The 12,770-nt window shown below is 43.1% G+C and overlaps 1 protein-coding gene across 13 annotated transcripts in view; it reads right to left on the bottom strand.

The window, feature by feature from the left end:
• pfkfb3 (6-phosphofructo-2-kinase/fructose-2,6-biphosphatase 3) overlaps window positions 1-12,770 on the bottom strand; it is a 142,627-nt gene that overhangs the window by 91,120 nt on the left and 38,737 nt on the right. For all 13 annotated transcript variants that reach the window (XM_069910093.1, XM_069910091.1, XM_069910098.1 and 10 more), the window contains exons 4-13: window positions 12,494-12,560; window positions 10,602-10,676; window positions 8,027-8,083; window positions 7,422-7,546; window positions 6,108-6,315; window positions 4,726-4,872; window positions 3,721-3,825; window positions 3,046-3,175; window positions 1,569-1,631; window positions 981-1,045 (exon numbers count right to left, since the gene is read on the bottom strand). In XM_069910093.1, coding sequence (XP_069766194.1) covers window positions 981-1,045; window positions 1,569-1,631; window positions 3,046-3,175; window positions 3,721-3,825; window positions 4,726-4,872; window positions 6,108-6,315; window positions 7,422-7,546; window positions 8,027-8,083; window positions 10,602-10,676; window positions 12,494-12,560 — 1,042 coding nt within the window. The remainder of the gene's footprint in view (window positions 1-980; window positions 1,046-1,568; window positions 1,632-3,045; window positions 3,176-3,720; window positions 3,826-4,725; window positions 4,873-6,107; window positions 6,316-7,421; window positions 7,547-8,026; window positions 8,084-10,601; window positions 10,677-12,493; window positions 12,561-12,770) is intronic.

Below are 12,770 nucleotides of genomic sequence, written 5' to 3'. Positions count from 1 at the left end.
CTGAATGTGCAAAATTGATGTTTACCACAAAACTGGTTTCCAAACCCATTTTAATCATACACAAGAAAGACAAGACCACAGCAAAGTGTTGTGAACATGGAGTAGACATTCCCTTCCTGCCCATCGACTGTCTCCAACTCCCACCGTCATGCAAAAGCAGCCAACATATTAAAGTGACTTGTCCCACCCCAGCCACTCTCTACCCTGTTCTGGTCAGGAAGACTCACACCACCAGATTCAAGGGCAGCTCTTCTTGAATGAACCTCAAAACAGTAAAATGATGTTGCCTTTGCTCTGCACCAACTGTACAGGCCCTTTGGCCCTTGTTGTACCAACTTACAAAAAGTACTGAACTCTTCCTACCTCGTAACCCTCCATTTTGCTTTCATCTGTGTACCTGTTTAAGAGTCTCTCAAATGCCCCTAAAGTTTCAGCCTCCACCACCCCCAGCAAGGCATTCCAGGCAATTGCAACTCCAAAAAACTTACCCCTGATGTCTCCCCTAAAGTACTTTGTACACACGTCCCGTGATGTTTGCTATTCCTGCCCTGAGAATCTTGTAGACCTCCAAGTCTCCTCTCATGCTTCTACACTCAAAAGAGAAAAGTCCCAGCTCTGTTCATCTTGCCTCACAAGGCTTATTTTTCCAATCCAGGCAACATCCCAGTAAATCTCCTCTGCATCCTCTCCAGAGCTTCCACATCCTTCCTGTATTGAGGTGACCAGAACTGAAATATCGGAGTGTGGTCTCAGAGATTTGTAGAGTTGCCTCTTGCAGTGAATCTTTCTTGTAGTACTATGTACGAGATATCTAACTGGTCTGCAATCACTGCACCTTGGTACATGTGACACAGGGTCACATCCCTTTCAGCCACATCCCCTTTCCCCCACACCTTGCAATTCAACACTTGGTCTAAGCGGCACAGACTGGGGTAATGGGAGTTGGGGCAAGTGCTCTACACCCAATAAATAATACTCACCTCTGGTTGATCTCGGTGTGTGTTTACTGCCTCCACATTCAAAAAGATGGACTCAACTTTGCAACCTAATTGAAGTAAAAATTAAACCCATCAGCAAAGTGGTGCAGCAGAAGCGTGCTGGGCCAATAACTCAGGTCAATGGATTGAAAAGCAATCCTCTGCCATTTCCCTGGTTGACCACATCAATTTTCCAACAAATCCTCATTCCAAATAAACTGAGGCTCGACACGCCACACAAGCCTCATTTTAGAGCAGCACAGTTGGCATAGCGGTTAGTGCAGTGCCTTTACAACACCAGCGATCGGGACTGAAGTTCAAATCCCGCACTAAGAATTTTGTACGTTCTCCCCATGATGGTGTAGGTTTCCCCCTGGGGGTTCCTGTTTCCTCCCACCGTTCGCAACGTACTGGGGTTGTAGGTTAATTGGGTGCAAATTGGTCGGCACGGGCTCATGGGCCAAAATGGCCTGTTACCATGCTGTATGTCTAAATTTAAAACTTAAAAATCAAATTTAAATTTGTAAATTTAAAATTCAGTTCCACTTAAAACACAACCTGACAGCATTGGACAAAGAGCAGACCACTCACCATAAGCAAAGGGCGTCAGCTTGAGGACTGTGTGAAGTGGGCACTTGAGAAAGGGCAGCTCATCTGCAATGGAAATCAGACCATGAGCACCAGGCTAGAAAAATACTTGGTTGGATGCCCAAGTTTTACCACCAGCAGTAGTGTGGAGCAGGTTGAATTCTTTCCTCACATCTCCTGTGACCTGGCTTCAATCCCCACTTCCAATGCAGACAATGGGGATTTCTTTTCCCATGACTGCAGGTTTCTTCCCACATCCCAGAAACCATCCAATCAGACACATGCCGCCAGGGAATTTGATGGGGAGAATGAAATTAGTGTGAAAATGAGTGTTTGGTCAATGTAGCTTTGATGGACCAATGGATTTGCTTCTGTACTTTGAGATATTCATCCCAACTCCTCAAAGGAATTGGGAGATTTGGCATTTCATCAAATAATAATTAAACATCTGCAGGAAAGTTTACTGCATCACAGCCTGGTTTGGTAACTCAAGTCGCCAGGAACGCAGAAGGTAGCAAACACAGCCAGGTCTATCATAAATCATAAGCGCCAACCTCCCATCCATTGAAGCACCCCCTCAAGGTGGCAGCCAACATCATAAAGGACCCCCATCCCCCTGGTCACCACCTCTTCTCCTGCTCCCTTTGGGCAGAAGGTCCAGAAGCCTGAAAACCAGCTGTTTCTTTCCAACAGTCACCAGGCTCTTGAATATCCTCACACTATCCCAACCATTTCCAGTATTGTTGAGACCACACTTGGAGTATTGTTTTCAGTTCTGGTCACCTCATTACAGGAAGGAGGTGGAAGCTTTGAAGAGGGTGCAGAAAAGATTTACCAGGATGTTGGATTGGATAATAAGCTTATATGGCAAGGTTAGCAGAGCTGGGAGAGAAGAAAAATGAGAGGCAACTTAGAGGTCACTGATAAACTGATAAGGGGCTGCCCCAGCACCACGAAAGGACTCTCTGCTCTAAAGCAAAGTCACTTTTATTGCCCTAGGAAAATTGTGAACATTATTGTTATGCATTTATTGTCTTCATTTACTATTTTAGATTTTTTTTGTTTTTTTAAAAAGTACCTGCTCAGGTGCAGCAAGCAGGAATTTTGGTGCATGTACAAATGTGTATGACAATAAACTCATCATATTCAGCCTTTTAATAGCAACCAATTCAGACACAGCAAACTCCCAGAAGAGCAATGGTGACCAGAAGTGGGTATTCATGAATGGTCAAGATAACAAGAAAGTTTATTAACCCATGTGAATGCCAGCCCCCTCCACCACTCCATTCAGCTCCAAAGGAGAGAGATTGGAGCTGCAGACTCCAGTGACAGTTAAACCTCACCAAGTCCCTGACAGACTCCACATACATGAAATTCCATGTGCATGAGTGATATCACCACTTCCTACTTTCCTGCAAAAGTAGGGAGATATTACTCAGTGGGCCATTAACTCCTGTGGCCTTTGGCTTGCGTCACCCACCTGCACTTTTGTCCAGGAAGTATGCAAGGAGGCAGCGCATGACAGCTTGATGACAGATAACCAGGACGTCTCCCTGTCTCTCCAGCTCCATGATAACTGGCTCCAGGCGCTGCACCAAGTCCTGGTAGGACTAAAAACAGAAATCATTGCAGAAGTTTTTGACAGTCCACGCACTCTACAAATTAACGCCCTCCAATAGACCTTGTGCTTCTGACACAGCAGCTGGACCCCAGCGAAGGCAGTGGAGTTATGTGGAAAACGTAACGCAATAATCCTGCTTGTAGAGGTCACAGCAGATGCCGGCTCTCATGGGGATTTAGAGAATTCATTTCATTCCCTGGCAGCTCACAGAGCCCACTCGCTCAATCTCCAAGTGTACACCAGCATTGCTTACATAGCAGGTGACATGTTTAACATAGCAATTAGTGCAACACTATTACAGCCGCAGCAACCCAGGCTCCAATCTGGTGCTGTAAGGAGCTACTACGTTCACCCCACATCTGCAAGGGTTTTCTCTGGATACTACAGTCTCCTCCCAAAAAAAAGTATGGGGGGGGTTGTAGGTTAATATTAATATTTCCATGGGCTGAAAGGGCCTGTTACCATGCTGCACATCTAAGCTTAGACATTTAAAAAAGAATTGAAATTCTACACAAAGCAGATGCTGTGACCTACCTCTCCCGATGGGTAGCGGTAGTAATATTTGTCTTGTTCGCGGAGGGAGTATTCTTCAGGATACTGCTCCTTTATTTCTTCATAGGTCATATCCTCACACACACCCTGAAATCAATGAAATAAATTCAGTCACCACACATTCCCCCACAAAAAGCCTAATCAGCTGGATATTTAACTGTGCCAAATCAATTCCATTAGATGTGGATGAGTAATTTCCGGTGCCACAGAACTAAGTAGTCACATTATACTGCTGCTAAACCTATCCCAGCACACCAAGGTGTTCCAATATTCCTTTGCAATCAAGGACTCTGGACCAAGTTTACATAAATGTCATCATTAAACATTTAACACAGCACATTGGCTTTAACGAAGCTGGTGAATGTTAAAAACGGCCCATATCTCAGGATACTTTCAAGCCTAATGAGAGCCAAATAAAATATAGTCTTGCAATGTGAATTTCCGGTTAATTTAGCTTAGGACAAGGCTACTGGCAAGGAGGCCTGTTGAACATAGATGGCTTGTATCCTTCTGGATATGAGCAATCACCCCTAGATGTGGAAAGAGTTGAGCAGGCAGAGACGTACCCACCAGGAGTCAGACCAGAATCACCAGTGTGTTTACACGGCCCACTGGTGGGCCAGTGTGTTTACATGTGGGTCTAAAAATGTTAAAATAGAAAAGATGCATTCCTTAGAGCTGCCTTTGTCTTGAAAATATTGTTCAGTCACTGCCCCTGGCATGTTAGTCCAGAAGCCAGGTGGGTCTCAGACCAAAAGTGGTTAAGAACCACTGCTCATTTCCAGACGTGGGCTATAGCGCTCATTCAGGCCCTTTTATGAATTACAATGAGAACAAGGGACTTTTGGGTGCACAGATAGGACAAGTTTGGAGGGAGATGGGCCGAACAGTGGCAAACGGGACAAGCTCAAAGGTAACACATCAGGCTGAATGTCCCACTTCTGTCCTACAAACTAGGAAGAGAATCAGGTGTTAAATGAAACTTACAGCATCAATTTCATTCAATGCTTTCCACTGTTCGTACTGTCCACCCAGAACCTCAGCTGTCTGGATGGTCCTCTTCAGTTGGCTGGTCCACACCTTCAGATCCTTGAGGTTCTGCTCCTCCAAAAAGGTTCTTAATGCTGTGGAAAACTACAGGGGGGAGAATTCCTTTGGTCACAAGTTTCATAAAGGCCTCATTTGTTTTAAAGATAAATATCATGCAGCCCTGAAGACTGGTCAAGATTAACCACAGCAATGAACAATTGCCACCATTCAAATTGTACTTTGGAATATTTGTATTTTGACCAACACTGGTCACTTTCATCTCCAACTTAAACCTTAAAGTTGAAAAGAATTTGCATGTTAAGCAAATACAATGTTTGAGTCACTTGGGAGAAGGATAAAGCAAATGGCAGCATGCAGCTTGTTTGTTCTATTGTTTTATTATGCTGGCTAGCACTGTGTAGTCATTTCAACAGTGGCATCAGATTGCTTGCAGGTTGTTAGGAAGTAGGCATTTCCAACGTGTTTTCACAACATTGCTTTATGAAGAAAGCACGTTAGCACCTCCACTTTTTCGGGATTTTGCGGAGGTTTGGTAGTACATTGGAGACCTCGACAACCTTCTGTAGATGTGGTGGAAAGTGAGCTGACCGGCTTCAACACAGCCAGGTATATAGGGGCACCAATACCCGAGTGGAAAGCCCTGCAAAAGATAGTAGACACAGCCCAGGACATCACTGGCAAAACCCTCCCTACCACAGAGAACATCTACATGAAACACTGCTGTCGGAGAGCAGCAGCATCAATTCCTGAATGAACAATGAACCACAGACGGTGCCTGACTTGGACTTTTGGACTTTTTTTTTTGCACTATTTTTATTTATTTTCGTAAGGTGGCTTATAAATATTTGCATTGTGATACTGCTGCTAAACTAATTTCGTGACAAGTTTCTTTTAAATAATTTAGACATACAGCACAGTAACAGGCCAATTCAGCTCAAAAGCCCATATCACCCAATTAATCTACACTCCCAGTAGGTTTTGAACAGTGGGAGGAAACCAGAATCTCTGGAGTAAACCCAAAGACACAGGGAGAACAAATTCCTTACGGACAATGCAGGATTCAAACCCTGGTCTGGTCCTGATTGCTGGCACTGTAAAGGTGTTGCACTAACCGCTATGTCAACCGCGCCCCCCCCTAATGTAATGTTCACAACATTAAATTCAGATTCTGATCTTTCGAGTATAGTTTATAGCAACTAGTAATTAGAAATTATGCTTGGCCCTCAGGGAAAAGAATGTCAGGGCTGTATATGATGTCATGTATTTTCTTTGACAATAAATATGAACTTTCACTCCCCGACACATGTTTTGACACAAACCTTCTTCCCTCTGTAGGAGAGCCCAGAGTCTCCTCCAATCTTGCCTTTGAGGTTGTATTCACTTTCTCCATGACGACACAGGTAGATTGTACGAGGATGAACATGAATGTTCATCAGGTAATAGACTATCCTGCTCTGGATATGATCAAGGACCCTGTTTACAAGGAATCGCCTGCCCACATTAATCACCTTGATGAACGAGAGATCCCTGATGAAGATAGAGGAAGGAAAAATTAGTTGTCAAATCAATTCTTCATTACACTGACTGATAAACCAAATACAACTTCACAAAAGCAGCATAAGGCAAAAGGTTATTTTACAATGCCATATTAGATTGTTTTTCACTATATACAGTAAAACTCGTTATCCAGAATTCAAGCAACTAGCAAAGAAATTATGGATAATAGGTTAAAAAATACATGTTTGAAATTGGCACACCTCATTGTTAGTTCGACAATCCACACAATGTGCAATCTCAAGCAACTGAAAAGTTCACTTATCTGGCATCTACCAATCCCCATAGGTGCCAAATACCAGGGGCTTCACTGTATTGGGATCCATAGTCAGCTTTATACAGCATGGAGACCTTCAGCCCACCTGTTCATGCCGACCAAGCGCATCCTATTTGCTTGCATTTGACCCATATTCCCCTTAACCTTTCATTCATGTACCTGTCTAAATTTCTCAAACAAGAACTGTCTCCATATTTATGCTTCTTCTGTCGCAATTCCAGACTGAATTAATATATTTTTTGGAAGTATATATTTCATTAGGAGTTTGGGGAGATTCAGTATGACACCAAAGAGTCTGGCAAATTTCTACAGGGATACTGTGGAGAGCATTCTGACTGCATTGGTTCCTCCTTACCAGACAGTAATCCAACCAAAGGAGTCTAGAGAGTTATGAACTCAGATAGCACCATTATTCTTCACTCCATCCAGGACATCTCTTAAGAAAGCAGCCTCTATCCTTAAAGACACCTCACCACCCAGGCCAAGCCCTCTTCACACTGCTACCATCGGGGAGGTGGTACAGGAGCCTGAAGACCAACACCTAATGGTATATAAACAGCTTCCCCTCCACCACCATATTTCTGAATGGATAATGAACCAGTCTCGACCTCTTTTGCACCATTTTAAAATAATGTATTTACAGAAATGTAATTTATATCAGTTTTTGCAACTGTAATGCATAATACTGCTGCAAAAGAACAAATCATAACACATGATCCTCAGAATCAGGTTTATTGTAATGAACAAGTGTGAGAACAGACATCATATTGGTCAAAACAATCAAATGGAGCAGTGGACTCACTTGTCATAGCTATCTGGGTCCAAGGGCTGATAGGTTGCTTTGTAGCATTCTATTCTCTTCAGGAAGTCTTCCATTGCATCAGCCCGGTTACAGTCCAAGTAATCAGGACTGGACAGTTTCACGTCCTGTGTAGAACAAAGAGGAAATCCAAACGGAGAAATGAGAACCAGTTTCTTCAAAAGTTGCACCCAGCATCTTGTTGAGAATGCAAGTTTTAAAAGGTTGACTGGAAGAGAGAAGTTGGCTCCATTGCTTTATTTCTTGTTATCAGCTGGAGCTGACAAGAACCTCCTATTTGGCACGGGAGTAAAAAAACTCACCAATGACCCTGATTAATGAATTTCTAAGAAATATGCACTTGAATGGAGCAGACTGTTCAGATGTTCTAGAAACACAGGGGGTCAGAATGCATAAATATGATTTTTAAACCACGGGGCAGACTCCTAGGGCAAGACTAACTGCTTGTCGCAGTGCTTTTTGCTGTCACAAAGTTCTCACACTTTGCAAAGTAATTAAGTTCATTATTTTGAAGCTATAGTCATTTATTTTCCAGCAACCTCAGGACAACTAACAATGCAAGGTCATTGACGTGAACCAACACTTACCATGATGTTTGCAGCCACAACACTGGGATCATCGCAGACAGACTCGACAAAAAACACCTGCAAGAAAGGAATAAAAATTAATTCCTTCAGGCTTTGTGCTTGCTATTAGGTCAAAAACAGTGCATTGGTGATGCACCAACAATCAATCAGAAAACTACAATAGCTTTTTCGACAGTAAATCATTTAAACAAGGGGAACCAAAAAGCAAATACTGCTGGAGGAATCCACATCAGACAGCATTGATGCGAGGAAATGGACAGGTGACATTTGGGGTCTGAGCCTTAGGGCAAGACTTCAAGAACAGTGTTAGCGGATGACAGTACATTAGTTTGAACCAGGAAAGTGGTGGAGCCAGGTTTTGAAGCAAGAGAGTGACTGGATTGAAGGATGCCAGTTGAGAACAGATGGAGAAATTTCTTCAACCGAGGATGATAAATCTGTGGAATTTGTTGCCACAGGCAGTTGTGGAGGCCAGGTCATTGGGGTATTTAAGGCAGAGATAGGGCAAAGGTTATGGGAGTGGGACTGAATGGGAAAAATGGATCTGCTCGTGATTAAATGGCAGGACAGACTTGATGGGCTGAATAGCCTATTTCTGCTTTTATGGCATAGCTTTCAGAAGCTTAAGATTTGCATGGAAAGATTATTTTTAAATACAGCAGTGGGTGCCTGGAAGGGCAGATGGAAGCAGATACATCAATGTCTAAGCACCCAAACAGGCAGGGAATAGTGACATCAAGCAGGCAAAAGTAATGTATATGAAAAGAACTAAAGAGAGAAAAGAGAAGGAAGGGAGTAAGGGGGAAAAAAAAACCTTTGTTATACATATTTTTTTAAAAATGTTTTCTGGGGAGGGCTGGTGGAAGGGGAATAACGGTCACTGCAAAATCAGTTGACACTGTGAACAAGATCTCAACCCAAATGAAAAGGGGAGTTGTGGTTGCCCAGCAAGGGGTATGGAGCAACTCAGAGGGGGGGGGGGGACTTTGGGGGGGAATTTACGTCTTAAGTGTGCTGTCATATATTAATAAGAGAAAACTAAGATGAAAATGGGGAAAAGGGGGATGGAGGTGGCAAAAAAGTGGAAAAGTGTATGCAAGAACATTTTGGGAAGAATTAATTCAGATACTAAAATTACAAAAAAAAAACAAAAAAAACAGATATTTCTTTTAAGTAACAGAAGTAGAAAATTAGGTCTCAAATTGTATAAAGTGCAAAAAAAAAAATTCATTATGATAGCCTTAGCGATAATGTCAACTTGGAAAATGGAAGAGAGCCTGAGAATACAGCAATGGTACATAGAAATGAATAAATGTATTCCACTGGAAAAAATAACAGTTTAAAAAATAAAGTCACAATGTTTGAACAAATTTGGGAACCATACATGGAACATATCAGAGAGAGCTTCCCTACGACCTCCATCCCCCAAAATGAGAATGAAAATGATAAGATGACAAAATGACTAGATTCAGTTATAATGAATAGATGACACATTTTTCTTGTTCATTTTCCTTTGTGTGAAGATATTGTTTTATTGTATTGTATATGTTGAATATTTATGGGCATTGGAGGGGAATGGATAGAAGGGAGGGAGGGAAAGGGGGGTAAAAGGGGAGAAAAGACCACTGTGTAAATTTAATGAGATACGTTTGTACATATTTTGGTTGATATGGTTCAGCGTGAAAAATAAAAAATTATTTAAAAAAAAGCAGACAAAAGTGGTCTAGACAGCACCATAGGGTGAAGAGCTCACCTCTGTGCTGTTCTACATTTGACCATTTAGGGTTCCCTCATCTCACCACCCATCTGCCATTTCACATCAGATCAACCCTGTTAGATAAAGATCAACTGGAACACTATTTGCACATTATCCCCCCCACATTTTGATCAAGGTACAAAGCAAAAAATTTGAACATTCCCCACAGTAAGAGGACTGCTGACTCGAAGCTGCACATTGGAAGCTTGGGGACCCATATTCTGAAGTCACAAATCTGCAAGGACAACAGTCAAATGGAAGCTCACCTGGTCCAAGACAAGTATAGACAGAAAACTCCACCCATGTCTGGGATGGCATTGGAACAAACATCGGAAATGTAGTTTTGCTTTATGGTTGCTAAAAGACCGGCTGAGTTCCTCCAGCATTTCAGTGTATTTTTACTACAATCACAATGTCTGCAGACTTCAGTGTTTCAATCACTTCACACTTGGCTGTTATGGAGATCGAAAACCCAGCACTAACATGGAGGTCGACCCTCTAGTTCTGATCCACAAATCACACCTGGTGTCTTTTCAATTGACTATTAAATCCAGCCTCATTTACCCTTTTAAGTAAATGACAAGGATATCACAAGGACAGGGAGATTACTCCCCCCAGAGCTTAAAGCATGATCTACAGAATTAAAACTGATTAAGGCATGACTGCACTGCTCTGTGGTGGCTGCAATGTTTGCCACCTCTGCAGGTTGCAGAAATACCCAACTCCAAGCACACACCCCATCCCAACATCCAAGATTCAGTGAGTGACTTAAAACCGGGCCGCAAAAAAAATTCCAAATCACCTCCAGACCATACTAACCTTCCACCCATTTTCCTCTGCGAAGTTCAGGATCATCACCCTCCTATCCCTGGTGGTATTTGTGGCATCGAAAACCTGGAGGAAACAAGATGCTTTGGTCACATTCAAATACCATCATGCTTAAGTTTAAATCTTCCCCAACTGCCTGTAAACAAAGCATTCAATGAACTGGCAACCATTACCACATTTCATTTGCTGCAATATGGCAGACTTTCATTTAAAATGTAAAGGAAGAGGTTACGTTGGAATTAGATACCAATATTTAAACACAGCCAATTCAAGTTACAGCCGCAACAACCACTTTGCAGGTTAGCATAGTGCGGTTACAGCACCATCGATCAGGACCGGGATTCTAATCCTGCACTGTCTGCAAGAAGTTTGTATGTTCTGTGTCCACAGAGGTTCTGGTATTCTCACACCTTTCAAAATGTACCAGGGTTGTAGGTCAATTGGACGGCACTTGTGGCCTGAAATGGCATGTACTGTACTATGTACAAATTCAAGTTTCTCCACAGTTAGAAACTAACTTTTAAGGCAGTGCAGTTAGCTTAGCTGTTATAACAACACTATTACAGCTGCAGGGACTGGGGTTCAAATCTGACACCATCTGTAAGGAGTTTGTACATTTTCCTTGCAACTGTGTGGGTTTCCACTGGGAGTTGTTGTTTCCTCTCACTGGGGCACGTAGGTGAATTGGTCACAGTATATTTGTGCAGTGTAGTTATGTGGGTCACAAAGTACCTCCTTACTGTGCTGTATCTTAAAAAAGAAACTTGCCCCCATTCCACAGTCATTGTGCATCCCCAACTAAATTCTAACCCCTAGGCGTAACTATCCCTGACAATTTTAAAGTCACCAGACACCATGATTGAAGTAAAAACGGTGCTGGAGAATCTCAGCAGGTCAGAGTAGATAACGTAGAAAAGACAGAGATACATAAACAACGTTTCAGATTGAGCCCTTCAAAGTTGCCTGCCGACATTTTGTTCGTACCTTGATGAAGGGCTCAAGCCCAAAACATTGGTTATGTGTCTATCTTTGCTTTATAAAGCACACTCTGACCTGATGAGTTTCTCCAGTTTTTTTTTTAAACCTGACGTGTTTAAACCACACGGTGCCTCTCAAGAGAACAGAAGCAAGAGTCCCCTGAATGCCATCTTTTTTTGCCTTGGCCTTATTGACTCATTTGGAGGGGATCCCTGTGCTAGTAAATGGCCCCATAGCAGAGCACGCTCGAACACAATAGGAGAAGTAAGCCATCTGGCCTGTTGCGTCTACTCTGCCAATCAAGGCTGATCTGATGATGGGCTCATCTCCACCTGCTTGCCTTCCCCCATCCCTTAATTCCCCTACTATATTCTTCTTTGGCTTGGCTTCGCGGATGAAGATTAATGGAGGGGTAATGTCCACGTCAGCTGCAGGTTCGTTTGTGGCTGACAAGTCCGATGAGGGACAGGCAGACACGGTTGCAGCGGTTGCAAGGGAAAATTGGTGGGTTGGGGTTGAGTGTTGGGTTTTTCCTCCTTTGTCTTTTGTCAGTGAGGTGGGCTCTGCGGTCTTCTTCAAAGGAGGTTGCTGCCCGCCGAACTGTGAGGCGCCAAGATGCACAGTTTGAAGCGATATCAATCCACTGGCGGTGGTCAATGTGGCAGGCACCAAGAGATTTCTTTAGGCAGTCCTTGTACCTCTTCTTTGGTGCACCTCTGTCTCAGTGGCCAGTGGAGAGCTCGTCATATAACACGATCTTGGGAAGGCGATGGTCCTCCATTCTGGAGACTTGACTTACCCAGCGCAGCTGGATCTTCAGCAGTCCCTACTATATAAAGATCACACAACCACACATTTTTACCAGAGGCACCACCCTAATCCATCAATGAGGGAGATTGACTTACTGCAATTTGACCACCTTCCTCTGCCAGATAGGACTTCACATCCCTCAAGGCTGCTAGAGCACACTGCCTGCAAATAAAACAGAGCACACGTTAGATGGAACTCATAACTCAGCAACAATGCACCATTCACAATGACTCATCAGGAACAGTTTAGAAACTGGCTGCAGGATTGCACTCAAGTTTCTGTTATTAGGAACCAGATAATTAAAACAAACACAGGAAATTGCAGATGCTGGAATCCAAGCTAAACGCAATCTGCTGGAGGCAGCAATAGGAC

This window comes from Narcine bancroftii, chromosome 13 (assembly GCF_036971445.1).
Source record: "Narcine bancroftii isolate sNarBan1 chromosome 13, sNarBan1.hap1, whole genome shotgun sequence".
Lineage (NCBI taxonomy): Eukaryota > Metazoa > Chordata > Chondrichthyes > Torpediniformes > Narcinidae > Narcine > Narcine bancroftii.
Note: the sequence above shows the minus strand (reverse complement) of the source record. Positions and strands in the feature narration are given on the sequence as shown.